The sequence below is a fragment of the Sphaerodactylus townsendi genome, linkage group LG15, assembly GCF_021028975.2.
Source record: "Sphaerodactylus townsendi isolate TG3544 linkage group LG15, MPM_Stown_v2.3, whole genome shotgun sequence".
NCBI classification, from domain to species: Eukaryota; Metazoa; Chordata; class Lepidosauria; order Squamata; family Sphaerodactylidae; genus Sphaerodactylus; species Sphaerodactylus townsendi.
The window spans coordinates 30,344,799-30,360,116 of NC_059439.1; the positions used below are offsets into that span (position 1 = coordinate 30,344,799).

A 15,318-nucleotide genomic window follows, 5' to 3' on the forward strand; every position below is an offset into this window, starting at 1 on the left:
TCCGGAACAGCAAAAAAAGCCCGGAATGGCCTGGGACGGACATTAAATGAGTAAAAGGACCACAAAAAGACTGTGGCATGCATTAGACACACTCCAAAACTACAACCTAGAACAAAAAATGCACAAACGTGCATTTATTATCATTTCAAGACAAAAAGTGCCTCCAGAACGCAAAAGAGGCCCAGAAAGGGCAATGAATGACTTAGAGGACCACAGAAAACAGTGGCATCTATTAGAGACACTCCAAAACTAAAAGCTAGAACAAAAAATGCAGAAACGACCTTCCTCTCTTATCTCGTTCCGGGCCCAAATGCCTTTGGAGCCAGAAAATAGCCCAGAACAGCCTGGAACAGGCATTAAACTAATTAGAAGGCAACAACAAACAGTGGCATGCATTATAGGCACTCCAGAACTACAACCTAGAACCAAAAACGTAGACACAACCTACTTCTCTTACCCGGTTCCGGCCCAAAATGCCTTCAGAGCCAGCAAATGGCCCGGAGCGAACATTAAACAAACACAACAAAAAGAGGAATGCATTGGAAGCCCTCCAAAACTACAATCTAGAACAAAAAACACAAAGACAACCTGCCTCTCTTACTCCATTCCAGGCCAAAATGCCTTCAGAGCCACAAAATGGCCTGGACTAGCCTGGAACGGGCTTTAAACAAATTAGAAGGCCACAACAAACAGAGGCAAGCATTGGAGGCACTGCAGAACTACAACCTAGAACAAAAAACACAGACACAACCTTCCTCTCTTACTGCGTTCTGGCCCAAAATGCCTTCAGAGCCAGAGAACAGTCCGGAATGGGCATTAAACAAGCTACAGGGCCATAACAGTGGCATGCATTGGAGACACTCCAGAACTACAACCTAGAACAAAAAACGCAGAGACAACCTTCCTCTTTTACCCCATTCTGGGCCAAAATGCCTTGGGAGCCAAAAAATGGTCCAGAACGACCCAGAAGGGGCAATAAACTTGCCTCTGCACAGCAATCCTAGGGTTCCTCAGTCTTCTCCCATCCAAGTTCTAACCAGAGCTGACCCTGCTTAGCTATCAAGATCTGAAGAGATCAGGCTAGGCTGGGCCACTCTAGCTGCCAGGATTTAAGTGCTTGATGTGTCTGTGTGCCTTCCTGGAGTCACCATGAACTCTTCAGAACTGTGGCCTCTCACTTCTCTCATTCCTCAAAATCACAGCCACAGCTTTGGGAAATTCATGGAGCTCTGGTCTGGTAAGAGAAGGAACCCAGTGGAAATGCCATAGAGTCTACTTTCCTAAGGGGACATTTTCTCATGGGGAACATTGCTTCTAACATAAGATTCAGATTCAGAGACCTTTATTGGGCATATAGCTCCCAACATAATTTATTATTATTTTCAAATACTGTTCTTTCCAGATTTGTCAACCGTGCACCATTAAAATACCAATATATAGTACTACTATATACTATAGTAGTATAGTATGTAGTAGTAACCGTGCACCTAGATCAGGGGTGTCCAACTGGCCCTCCAGATGTTCATGGGATACGATTCCCATCAGCCCCTGTCAGCATGGCCAATTGATGGGAACCACAGTCCACAAACATCTGGAGGGGCAGACTTGGACATCCCTGCGCTAGATAATGCCATATGTTTACATCGTGAATTTCTTCAAAATGCATCATTCGCCTAACGCAGGGGTAGGGAACCTGCGGCTCTCCAGATGTTCAGGAACTACAATTCCCATCAGCCTCTGTCAGCATGGCCAATTGGCCATGCTGGTAGGGGCTGATGGGAATTGTAGTTCCTGAACATCTGGAGAGCCGCAGGTTCCCTACCCCTGGCCTAACGCAAGTTCAAGATTCGATTGGCTTTTTTAGGAACAGAATTTCAGCACTGCCTTTTTCAAGAACAGTGCAGAAAACTTAATTTTAAATAGCTGTTATTTGTTTAGATCTATCACCACTGGCGTGGTGTAGCCATTAAGAGCAGCGGACCCTAATGTGGAGAACCGGGTTTGATTCCCCACTCCTCCACATGAGCAGTGAACTCCCATCTGGTGGACTGGATTTGTTTCCCCGCTTCTACACATGAAGCCTGCTGGGGGACCTTAGGCTAATCACAGTTCAACCCAAAACTCTCTCAGTCCCATCCAGGAGCAGCAGTGGCATAGGAGGTTAAGATCTCATGTATCTAATCTGGAGGAACCGGGTTTGATTCCCAGCTCTGCCGCCTGAGCTGTGGAGGCTTATCTGGGGAATTCAGATTAGCCTGTGCACTCCCACACACGCCAGCTGGGTGACCTTGGGCTAGTCACAGCTTCTCGGAGCTCTCTCAGCCCCACTTACCTCACAGGGTGTTTGTTGTTCAGGGGGGAGGGCAGGGAGATTGTAAACCCCTTTGAGTCTCCTGCAGGAAAGAAAGGGGGGATATAAATCCAAACTCTTCTCTTCTTCTTCTTTTCACAAGGTGTCTTGTTGTAGGAAGATGAAGGGAAGGGGACTAATAAATCTTGCCCAAGATCCTCCCCTGTTTGGGTTTGCCTGCCTTCGCCAGCCAAGCAGAGATCCACCCTGATGAGCTGCTTTCACTCCCAAGGCTTATGGGAAGGAGTGAGAGTCCTTCCCCACCCACCCCATTGGAAACACCTGCAGGGACTGGGGTCCTCTGTTTATTGACGCTATGTTTATTGATTTTTTTTTTGCTTATGATTACTGATGTTTGGTATTATACTGTTGTTGTTCACCGCCCTGAGCCCTTTGGAGGAGGGCAGTATACAAATCGAATAATACAATACAAGAGAAAGGTGGGACATACATCCAAAATCACCATCATCACCTCATCATCATCATCTACCACCTCCTCCTCTTCTAAAAAGGCGCTGTGCAGAGAAACCTCGCACGGCGTTCAACCCCTTTCGCGCATCTATTAAAAGCACAGAAATCTGGACAGGACTTCTTTTTTGCTGTTTTTTCCAGGGCGGAACGTCTTAAAGCAGCCACGTTTGTACGCTGCGGAGGGGGACTTCAGAGGTGTTGCGCTTTCCGGTTCCTGCGATAAGCAGGAAGTGGGGGGCAGCAGACCCAGGGTAAGCAATGAAGAAGGGAAGACTGGGCGGGATGGGTTTGGGGCCGGCTGGATGGCGTGTGCCCTTGCACTTTTGCAGGTGAGCATGCAAAGAAGTGTGCTTACTCTGAATACTCCTTCCTCTCCCATAGAAACTGGGCCTTGCCTTTCTTTCTGTCTAAATTTCCCGTTGCTGTTGCCTCTTTCTGCAAAGGTATTTCTAAAAAGGGGGGGGGGGGAGGATGCATGCCCCTTCTAATGCATGCCCATTCACCTCTCATGACCTGCTTGTTCTCTTTTTCTTTTTTTTTAAGTTGGAATTTGGACAGAACTGGCATTTTTCTGAGCCTGCAGTGCTTCGGAGGAGGGAAATATTAAATCGGCGCCGTTTTGTTGGGGTGGATTCTATGAACTGAAGGTGAGTGGGAACCCAGGCTCTGCCACCACATGTAAGCCACTGGGCAAACAGTTCTGATGCTCAATGTATTGTCGAAGGCTTTCAGATCCTCTGAAGATGCCAGCCACAGATGCAGGCGGAATGTCAGGAGAGAATGCTGCTAGAACACGGCCAGACAGCCCAGAAACCACACAGCACCCCAGTTCTGATGCTAATATAACCCGTGCTGTTTTATTATTTGTGTTTTGTTTGGATCTTAGGGTTCAGGGGGTAAGAACTCTGTGATCGTGTGCAGTTGGTAAGCTTGCTTAATATTGGTTGTGGTGGGTTTTCCGGGTTGTGTGGCCGTGGTCTGGTAGATCTTGTTCCTGATTGGTTCCCCACCCTGGGACATGGACAATATATACCCCACCAAACATTCCCTTCTCACTAGACACAGTGTGTAACAGACTTTTCTCTGTGATACACCTCTGAAGATGCCAGCCACAGATGCAGGCGAAACATTAGGAACAAGATCTACCAGACCACGGCCACGCAGCCCGGAAAACCCACCACAACCAGTTGAATCCGGCTGTGAAAGCCTTCAACAATACATTGCTTAATATTACACATTGCAAGAGCCCCACCCTCCTCAGTTGATCTGGCCTGCAACAGGAGCATTACATAGTTGATAAACTAATACACCCTTCCGTTACATTGGGAAAATTCTAAAGTACTTTTCTCTCTTATTGGGCCCTACACATACCTGTAAAAAGAATAAGCAATTCCCTCAATTGAGCTATAGGCCTTCCTTCTCCTGTTGCAGGCCAGATCAATCGAGGAGGCTGGGGCTCTTGCAGTTATCAATATGTAAGCAAGCTTACCAACCGCACATGTTTATTGAGCTCTTATCCCCTGAGCCCTAAGATGCAAACAAAACAAATATTAAAATGGCGGGAGGGTATTGCTTCTGGGACTCTTCGGGATGCAAAGTGCCCAGTTGATATTTGGAGGACAGCTGGTTGTGTTGTTTTGCTGAAACTGGGGTCTGGATCAAGAAAATCCCATCTATAAATGTGTGTTCTGTGGAAGAAAGTTGGAAGGTGGGATGGTGATATGCCATTAGGTGTACCTCAGCTGCGTTATTTCGAGTTTTTGCTCCTTAATTATTGGCAGGTTGAGAAATAGGATTGGCTTGGGAATAAATCCACAGTGGAACTGTCTTTGAGACTCTGTTTTCTGTCCTTGATTTCATTACCTGTCCAGTTACCTGCTGCCCAGCTGTTGCCTTGGCTTTCTGGCCATGAAAAAAAGCCGCAATGGAAAAAGTCAAGGGGCTTGCAGCAGAAATTCGAAGCGCTTATGCGCCGTGCTGCCAAGTGCTGGTTTAAGGGATGAACGCGCAGCCTTGTGCGATGGGGTGCTTGCCTCGACTTCCGAGCCAACCAATCATGGGTGCGTGGTCGCGAGAAAACGCCGGTTTTATAACTTCCTCAGCCCGCCGTTGTTGCAAGCTCCAAGCTCTCCTGGCAGACTGATCGAGGTCTCCACGTGCCTGCCAGCCACCCAGCGGTATCAGCTAACTCCTACATCTCCAGATAGAGCCAACTGTCCATAAGCCTGCCCGGGGGCCCTTAAAGGCAAAGAGAACGGTCGGGCGTCCAGGCGCAGGGTCGCAACAGAGCCAGGGATCCGCCGGCTGGTTCCCCCACTACCCTTAGATTCTACTGGCCGTCCTATTTTTCCCATCACATTGGGGTCACTGACTGTCTACAGCCTGGGTGAAATTGTTTCTGACCGTTCTGGTTTCCACACGGAGAACGCCATCTACCCTGTTGGCTACTGCAGCACCAGGATCTTCGCTAGCACCCGCAGGCCGGCACGCCGCTGCCTCTATACCTGCCAGATCAAGGACGGTGGGGCCGGGCCATCCTTCGAAATCGCTCCAGAGGATGAGCCAGGTTGCGTCTTTGATGGCCCCACATGGCAGCCTCTGTCACGCTCAGCTCCTGGAAGCTGTGGGTGCGGCCAGCTGGAACCAGCAGGCCCTGAATTTTTTGGCCTCGCGCCCAGCTATCCAGCACCTCATCCAGAGCTGCCCTGGGGAACGCGAAATGTGCAGAGGTACCGCTGGTCTCAGCCGGTGTGCCGCCCAGCGGGGGGGGGGGGGGCCGCACCGGGCCTTACCTTCCGGGAGCCGGGCACTGATTGGCAGAGCTTTCCAGAGCCAGGGCTTGGCGGGGCCGTGGCGGACTTCCTAGAAGCCACTCCTTCTCAGCGGTGGGAGCGGATATCTTGGGAACTCTTTCTGCCCCCTGTGCTCCAACAGGGGGGGGTCCCCCCCCCCGAAAGCCCAGAAAGTGATTAACTGACTCGAATTTTGCCAGGTGGGAACTGGAAAGCTGGGAGCCCCCCCCCCAGCCCCTAAACCTTCCTGTGGTCGAGAAACTGCATGTGGACGTCACAAGCGGCTGGCACTGTAGTTTGCATAGTGGCTCTCTAAGTAGCATGCATAGGGATAAAAGATAATTTATATCTATGAGTCAGTGGGTGTATCACCATTTCAACGGATTCTTGAGACCAAGTCAACTAAAATGATTATCAATAAAAAAAAATTAACTGGAGGGAGAAAACTCATGTAGAGTTTTGCCGTCATCCCACTACAAAAAATGCTCTGAATACATCCCCATGTGTGGCGTGGTATGGTTCTATATCTTCTTTGAAAACAAGGGGTTGCGGCTTGTGAGGCAGCTAAGCTTAGTCAGTGGTGGCGAACCTTTGGCACTCCAGATGTTATGGACTACAATTCCCATCAGCCCCCGCCAACATAGCCAATTGGCCATGCTGGAATGGGCTGATAGAGGTGTAGTCCATAACACATCTTGAGTGATATGAAGGATCAAACCACCAAGGCTTCATGTGGTCAGATTTCACAGGAGGGTGATGATGATGAAGAGTTTGGATTCATATCCCACCTTTCTCTCCTGTGAGGAGACTCAAGGTGGCTGACAAGCTCCTTTCCCTTCCTCTCCCCTACAAATAACAGACATCTCTGTGAGGAGTAGGTGTGGGCTGAGAGAAGAGTTCTAGATGAGAACTGTGACTAGCCAAAGGTCACTCCAGTAGGGATGAAGGAGTGTGGAAACACACCTGGTTCACCAGATAGCCTCTGCCACTCCAGTGGAGGAGTGGGGAATCAAACCCAGTTCTCCAGATTAGAATCCACTTGCTCTTAACCACTACACCACGCTGGCTCTCTCAAGAGTGTGGCACAGCTGGAACCAGCAGGTTAAGGACAGGGGAAAGTTAGGTAAACTCTCCCTCTGGTTTTGCAAATGTTATCCCGTTGCCATGGGAATGCTGGGAAGTGGTGCCATTCTCTAGTAAGGTACTCAAAATCAAAAGTGTATTACCCTGCTTCACCATGCCATCCCTCTACATTTCTGTACAAATGGGCACGGCTGATTCGTTGATGGGTTTTACTTTTTTTCCAAGCCAAGCTCTCCTGTGCATGCTTATACTAAGAATATAAGTTTGTGGGTCTTAAAGGTGCTACTAGACTCAGGCCACTGTTAGTGGAGCCACTAAGACATGTGGGACTGTTGTAGAGTGCAACGAGATGGCTTGCAAGGGACACGGAAGCCGTTGCATCATACTGTGGAAGGGGGATATGGAAGAAGGCAGGGTAGAATTCTATCTCCTGAAAAATTACAAACTGGTGAATTCAGAAATCAAAATGGCATTTGTGAAAGGTGTGCTTTGTGGTACTCTTACTCAGTTATGCCCCAAGTATTTCTTTTGAAATTGGAGAATCGCCAGTGTACACATGTTACTGAACATAAGAACATAAGAACAAGCCTGCTGGATCAGACCAGAGTCCATCTAGTCCAGCACTCCTGCATACTGGGTGCGAGTGGGCCCTCCAGGTGCCTTTGGGAGCTCACATTCAGGATGTGAAAGCAATGGCCTGTTGCTGCTGCTCCTGAGCACCTGGTCTGTGCTCATTTACTGAAAATAAATGGGATTTGTTACACATAGACTTTCACTACTCTGAAAACAAAAAATGCCTCCTTGTGCAAGAAGAGTTTAGATTTATACCCTGCGATTCTGTCCTGTAAGGAGACTCAAAGCAGCTTACAAACTCCTCTCCCCATAACAAACACCTTGTGACATAGGTGGAGCTGAGAGTTCCAAAAAACAGTGACTAGCCCAAGGTCACCCAGCAGGCTTCATGTGTAGGAGTAGAGAAACAAATCAGTTCACCAGATAACCGTCCACCGTTCGTGTGGAGGAGCGGGGAATCAAACCCGGTTCTCCAAGTGAGAGTCCACCGCTCATAACCACTACAACATGCTGGAATTGCCATCTTCCATTGACTGTATTAGTTTTACCCTCCAAATGCAGGCATCAATGTTACCAGAAGCATTTATTTTCCAGGGTTACCTGTCTTATCACACCCAGAAATAACATCTGAAGGAAAAGTTAAGAACTGAATTCTCCTGAGATGGGTTTAGGTAACACAGGAAGCAATTCAACAACTACACCAGCCTCTGGCTCAGGAATACTCACAACTCGCCGCCATCCCTGGACCAACACGAGGCCATTAGCCAGACTGTAAAGCTATCAATATGGCTGGAGTTGATGTGCTTCAACAGCGAATGCTACAAGCTGATGGTGGTTTGTTCCTGACATCCCCTTACCATTAAATGTTGACATTCGTTACCTTTAGAAGGGCTCCCTTTAGGTGAGGAATGGTACCTGTGAGGGCAGCCCAAAGGGCCAACCCTAACCCCAGGTAGTCAGTTTTGACAGATAAAAAGCCACCCCGGATCTGACGTCCATGAAAGGTCACTCAATTTGTACGTTTTTTGGCAGCTCAGAGAGAGAGGAAGAGACCTTATGGAGTTCGGCGGTAATTTTAGGCAATGTTGTCATATACTCGTATGATATCTTGACAGTCTCCGAATGCCTGTAGCAGCTGTGCTGTCCGATCCATCTCATCGTCCGACAACTGGGCTGTAATAGTTGGGATGAACTCAAGGCTGACTGACTGCGAGCAGAGGCCCAGCGCGTCCAACTTTTCACGGACTTGCCTCAAGGTAGGCACGGAGCAGATGAACTGGGCAGAAGAAAGGGAGAAAGAAATTCACCCACAAATCCTTTGAAGTCCTCAGAAACAAATACGGGTGAAAAAGAAGAAGAGTTGGATTTATATCCCCCCTTTCTCTCCTATAGGAGACTCAAAGGGGCTTACAAACTCCCTTCCCTTCCCCCCTCACAACAAACACATTGTGAGGTAGGTGGGGCTGAGAGAGCTCAGAACTGTGACTCGCCCAAGGTCACCCAGCTGGCGTGTGTTGGAGTGTACAGGCTAATCTGAATTCCCCAGATAAGCCTCCACAGCTCAGGCGGCAGAGCAGGGAATCAAACCCGTTTCCTCCAGATTGGAGTACACCTGCTCTAACCACTACGCCACTGCTGCTCCTACAGAAATCATGAATATTTAGTTCAGGGTCATGAGAAGTGGCAAAGGGTTGGGAAGGAGGAGTCCTCAAAAGGGACAGGAGAGACTCAGGCCCCTTCCGCACATGCAGAATAATGCACTTTTAATCCACTTGCAGTGCACTTGGATTTTACTGTGCGGAATAGCAAGATCCACTTTCAAACCATTGTGAAAGTGGATTGAAAGTGCATTATTCTGAAAGTGCGGAAGGGGCCTCAGCGCCGACAGAGAGCACCACTGCACCTCCATCCCACATCTAACCAGGCATGGTACCTCACCTTCAGCATCATTTTCTCCTCCTCATCTTCCTCTTCTTGGACATCTTCTGCACCAGCTTCAATAGCCAACTCAAGTGCCCGTTCCAGGCTCACGGGATTACCAGCTCGGTCCTTGATGCCCGCCATGATAACCCCCTTCTTTTCAAAGTTGTGCCGCGCTCCGTCAGCAAGGACTCCCCTGTAGGGAAACCCAATGTGAATGGAAGTAGACCACTGAGTGACGTAGCTATAGATTTTTTATGGGGTAGGGGCGTGGCCACGCCTCCCCAAGCTCCGCCCCCTGCCCTCAGTGCTTATAAAAGCAGCTCTCCAAGGCCAGGGACTACAGTTTCCCTCCCGGAGGGGAGGGAAGAAGGGACTGCCGGCTGGGAGCCCAGCCAGGGGGGCGGAGCTTCGGATATGTAATGGGGGGTTGAACCTGGGAAACCACTGGATCTAGAAACAGGCTTGGGAGAATCACTCAACCACTCCTCTTAATCCATTTGATTTTTTCCTGCCATTTCTCTAGAGCCGGGTGGCGAACCTTTGGCACTCCAGATGTTATGGTGGCGAACCTTTGGCATTCCAGATGTTATGGACTACAATTCCCATCAGCCCCTGCCAGCATGGCCAATTGGTCATGCTGGCAGGGGCTGATGGGAATTGTAGTCCATAACATCTGGAGTGCCAAAGGTTCGCCACTACTGCTCTAGAGAGCTCATAGACCCCCCTTTTTTTTAGCGTGTCAAGAACCCTGCGAGTTCAGAATACGTGTGTAAGTGACCAGCCTGAAGTCAGCCTTTAGCAGGAAAGGGACTTGTACCCAGTATTAACTGAATTCACCACACTGGTTCAATTAAGTACTATTTAGCAGGAAAGGGACTTGTACCCAGTATTAACTGAATTCACCACATTGGTTCAATTAAGTCCTAGCTCCAGACAAAATTAGGACCACAGCAGGAATATGATTTGCTCAGAGGGCTCCTGTCCCAAAAAAGGCAAAAGTCCCATCTCCCAACACCTGTATCCTACAGCTCACAGCCCATAGTTTTTCTCTCTTCCAGCACTATGAAGTATAGATTTCCTATGTCCTTTTAAATGTCTACTCAGCACACTAACACCATTAACCCTTTGGAGGCCCCCTTTCTAGAGAATGCAGACTTCCTGGGTCTTCCTCTTGTCCACTGGATACCCAAAGAGATTATCTGTGGGATCTTGCCACTTGCCACACCAGACTAACCCATATTTGTTCAGAAGGCGTCGAATTTCCTGTAAGGGCCTCTTCATGTTATCCGACAGTACTTCAACAAGTAGGGAGGAGCCCCCAGGACCACGCACTTCATACACCTGGTAGGAGGATTTCGATTTTTCCTGCCAAAAGGAAAACACAGCATCTTTTGAGGCCCCTGATACAATGTTCTTCCTTGTGCTTAGGAGAACTAACTAAATCAGGGCCAAGGTTCAGTGTTAAGAGAGAGGTTTTTCTGGATTTTTACACACACACCCTTCTTTCCTGTAAGGAGACTCAAAGGGGCTTACAATCTCCTTTCCCTTCCCCCCCCCCCCCCCCCCACAACAAACACCCTGTGAAATGGGTGAGGCTGAGAGAGCTCCAAAGAGCTGTGACTCGCCCAAGATTACCCAGGTGGCATGTGTGGGAGTGCACAGGCTAATCTAGTTCCCCAGATAAGCCTCCACAGCTCAAGTGGCAGAGTGGGAAATCAAACCCGGTTCTCCAGATTAGAGCACACCTGCTCTTAACCACTATGCCACTGCCGTTCCTTAAGTGGACAGGAGGTTGGATCCAGCCACATTTTGCACTAGCAAGGGGGGGATAGGGATGGTGGTACTATCTGCAGTCTGTCTATGACAGGGGTCTGCAACCTGCGGCTCTCCAGATGTTCATGGACTACAAATGACCATGCTGGCAGGGGCTGATGGGAATTGTAGTCCATGAACATCTGGAGAGCCGCAGGTTGCAGATCCCTGGTCTACGGAAAGTTCAGAAACATACCTCAACACTGATAGCTCCTGCAATGGAGGCCTTCGGCATGTTCTTGCTACGACATTGCTCAATAACATTGGCTAAATTAGTGTTCAGCTCCGGATTGGGACCTCCTTCTGCCAAAGAGATGCAAAAAGACACTGCAGATTATTATTATTATTATTATTATTATTATTATTATTATTATTATTATTATTATTATTATTATTATTATTATTATGCCTGCCGCCTTTAATCAACGAATCAGTTTTTGATCAACCAGTTGAAAGAACTATTGATCAACCACAAATATTATTTCAGTGAAAAATTCATATTTAAAAATATGTTTTACAAATGAACACTTTAAAAGACTGTACATGGCAAACATCTTAGAAGAGGAATTCCCTCCATTTTTTTCCCACACAGAGAAGGGAACGCCTCTTCTAAGATGGTGTCCACAGTGACAAGTATTAAACATTAACTTGTTTTTCCCTTTGAAACTACTGTAGTTTCATGTGCAAGCATGTTGATTGAATAGAATAAAACGCACACCATTTGCGGATTCAGTAAAAATTGGGCATGAGCATTAATTATAATTCACGGCCATTGCGTTCACATCCTACATGTGAGCTCCCAAAGGCACCTGGTGGGCCACTGCGAGTAGCAGAGAGCTGGACTAGATGGACTTTGGTCTGATCCAGCTGGCTTGTTCTTATGTTCTTATGTTCTTAATTGCATTCCGTCTTCTCTCATAGAGGAAGAAGAAGAGTTTGGATTTATATCCTCCCCTTTCTCTCCTGTAGGAGACTCAAAGGGGCTTACAATCTCTTTGCCCTTCCCCCCTCACAACAAACACCCTGTGAGGTAGGTGGGGCTGAGAGAGCTCCGAGAAGCTGTGACTAGCCCAAGGTCACCCAGCTGGCGTGTGTGGGAGTGCACAGGCTAATCTGAATTCCCCAGATAAGCCTCCACAGCTCAGGCGGCAGAGCTGGGAATCAAACCCGGTTCCTCCAGATTAGATACACGAGCTCTTAACCTCCTACGCCACTGCTGCTCCTTTTGATGCCCCCCCCCCACTCCTGATAGGAGTTCAAGACAGCAGTAAATGGGGTTGCCCGCTTTTAACCTCACAATGACCCTGAGTAGGTTTGTTTCCTCACAGCCTGTACAGAATTTGGACACCTTGAAATTTCTTATTAAACAGTCTATTCTCTACTCAGCCCTGTTATTCACTGCCACCCTCTCACCCGCATCTAGTCACTCCACTGAGCAGAATGGCTGTACAGATAGCAACACTGCCTTGTCTTTTGTTATTGTGGGGGATTTTAAGGGGTTTCGCTCGTGAGTGACAGGCCCAAGGCTGCTCAGTAAACTCCAGTGCTGAAGAAAAACATGACCTCCTGTTTCTCTGGCCCAAGTCTAAGGCCCCTTCCGCACACGCAAAATAATGCGTTTTCAAACCACTTTCACAACTGTTTGCAAGTGGATTTTGCCATTCCGCACAGCTTCAAAGAGCACTGAAAGCAGTTTGAAAGTGCATTATTCTGCATGTGCGGAATGAGCCTAACACTATAATACCACTGGTTGACCAGAGCAGAAGGCAAGAAGTGAAATGAGGGTTACTACAAGAAGAAAAAGAAGAAGAGTTTGGATTTATACCCCACCTTTCTCTTCTTTAAGGAGACTCAAGGTGGCTGACAAGCTCCTTTCCCTTCCTCTCCCCACAACAGACACCTTGTGAAGCTGGTGGGGCTGAGAGAGTTTGGAGAGAATTGGAACTCGCCCAAGGTCACCCAGCAGGAATGTAGGAATGTGGAAACACATCTGGTTCCCCGGATAAGCCTCTCAGGCAGAGGAGTGGGGAATCAAACCTGGTTCTCCAGATTAGAATCCACCTGCTCTTAACCACTACACCATGCTATATCTTCCATCAGCATAGAATTCAGGGTCCTTGGGAATCTCAGTGGGGGAGGGGGGGTCGTACCTCTTACAGCCAGTTTTATCATCATGGAGAGCTTCTGAAAGACGCGGCTTCGAGCCGTATCCTTGGGTCCCTTAACGTTTTTTTACTTTGGACCACTTGTTGTGTCCGGCAAACACAGCACAAGAGGCATGGATGCTGCAACTGGGATGCTCCAGGGATGCCCAAAGGTGTTGGCGAAGGAGGACATTAACCCGCATAAGGGGGCCACCTACAGACATGGCTTGAGTAGGACAAAAAGTGTGTAAAGTCAGATCTCAGAAGTCGCAACCCATCCATGAAATAGGTCATCCATTAGCATAGAGCATTTCAAACATGCCGCTTTAAACTACAGAAGGTGCTGCAAAGAGCCTATATACCAGTGGTGGCGAACCTATGGCACGGGTGCCAGAGGTGGCACTCAGAGCCCTCTCTGTGGGCACGCGCAAACAGAGTAACCACCCCCCCCCCCCAACGCACATCTATGCTGGCCTGGGCTGCTGGGCTCGATTATTAGCATTAAACTTAAGACCAAGTTTTGGGGAAGCAGTGTTGGTAACCCTGTTAAGCGCTGTTAAACCCCGCTGATTTTCATGCAAAGAACTAAGGTGCAATCCCTTACCTGGGAGTAAGCTCGGTTGCTGGCAATGGGGCTTGCTTCTGAGTAAATCCTCCTAAATTCGTGATTCACCCATTGGAAGAGTTGCACGGTTGCTTCAAAGCAAAGCCACCAACTACCACTCCTGAGTAACGCACGCCTCGGAGCCAACAGTTTTTTCTAAACTAAAGCCTCAGCATTCAGGTTAAATTGCCGTGTTGGCACTTTGCGATAAATAAATGGGTTTTGGGTTACAATTTGGGCACTCGATCTCAAAAAGGTTCACCATCACTGCTATATACCTTTCCTGGACCGTCTTTGTTCTAGAATGCCCCACTTGGGTCCTAGTTCCTTGGGGACAGAACTAGGTAGGCACCGGGACCCAAACGGAGCATTCTAGAACAAAGATGGTCCAGAAAATGGTGGATGAATTCTCAAATCTCCTGTCATCTTTATGGTGGAAAAGGCATAGCAAAGAGAAGGAGAGAAGATGAGTTTGGATTTATACCCCACCTTTCTCTCCTGCAAGGAAACTCAAGGTGGCTTACAAGCTCCTTTCCCTTCCTCTCCCCACAACAGACACCTTGTGAGGTAGGTGGGGCTGAGAGAGCTGTCACTATCCCAAGGTACACCCAGCAGGAATATAGGAGTGCAGAAACACATCTGGTTCACCAGATAAGCCTCTGCCACTCAGGGGGAGGAGTGGGGAGTCAAACCCGGTTCTCCAGATTAGAATCCACCTGCTCTTAAACACTACACCGTACTGGCTCTCAGTAAAAGCTTGCTTCAAATCCTTCTAGTGTTTCAGTGACCTAGCAACCTTCTCTCCATAATGAGAGAATAATACTGGCCAACCTCGCAGGATTGATTCTATAAAGGAAGCCACATCTCTCAGTCTGCAAGACCTGGGCCAGGCTGTTAAGGGGAGGGCGCTTTGGAGGACTCATAATGTTGCCATGAGCTGAACGTAACCTGTCAGCACCCACCTGGCAGGGTTGTTGTAAAGACGACAAGATCATAAATGAAAAACACTCTGCACACTAAGGCGGCACTGTGTCTGTGCTCAGCATTATTATTAAATTCTGGAATCGATTCTAACATAAATGGAAATCAACCCATAAAGATCTAGAAATCATCATATGCATAAACTCCCACCAGATATTGGGAAATCGGTTTTTTAAAAATACACAAAGTAATCGCCACATGTGCAAGAGAGAGTTTAAGTTTATTAAGGCGTGCACGGACCAAAACATCCTATCGATTCCTCTCCTTTCCAGCAAAGAAAACTCAAATGATGATCCAGCCCTGCTTCTGTACTCACGAGCCTTAGAGAACAGGGTACACGTGTACTAGAAGATTCAGAACGGAATCTCCGCTTGCTTGTAACTAATACACGTGAAAGGGAAACAGATCTTAAGGGCGTGCACTTCCGAGCCCGGAAGACCCCCGCCTCCAGCACCGGCATTTCTTTGCCCCCTTTTCCCTTCCCAGGCAAGTCCCGACTCACCCATCTAAAGCTCCTGCAATGACCCCCAGAATTCTTCCTGTCCTGGCTCCGCCCCCAGCAGGCGGTGCTTGCGGTTAACCCTT

General features: G+C 48.3%; 2 protein-coding genes and 1 long non-coding RNA gene across 3 annotated transcripts; 2 read left to right on the top strand and 1 right to left on the bottom strand.

The window, feature by feature from the left end:
- The first annotated feature begins 3,052 nt into the window (after positions 1-3,052).
- On the top strand, positions 3,053-4,837 carry LOC125445086. Its single transcript, XR_007246265.1, has 3 exons — positions 3,053-3,150; positions 3,365-3,468; positions 4,693-4,837. It is a non-coding gene; the product is annotated as an uncharacterized LOC125445086 (long non-coding RNA).
- A 4-nt stretch (positions 4,838-4,841) lies between these two features.
- On the top strand, positions 4,842-5,794 carry LOC125444310 (transforming growth factor beta regulator 1-like). The gene is given in 4 exon segments (XM_048516738.1): positions 4,842-4,881; positions 5,046-5,410; positions 5,412-5,547; positions 5,550-5,794. Coding segments are annotated over 4 exon segments (786 nt in total).
- A 2,039-nt stretch (positions 5,795-7,833) lies between these two features.
- LOC125445085 (translational activator of cytochrome c oxidase 1) lies at positions 7,834-15,318 on the bottom strand. Its single transcript, XM_048517927.1, is given in 7 exon segments — positions 7,834-8,545; positions 9,208-9,385; positions 10,427-10,557; positions 11,201-11,307; positions 13,155-13,236; positions 13,238-13,374; positions 15,236-15,318. Coding segments are annotated over 7 exon segments (840 nt in total). The 5' UTR covers positions 15,240-15,318; the 3' UTR covers positions 7,834-8,344.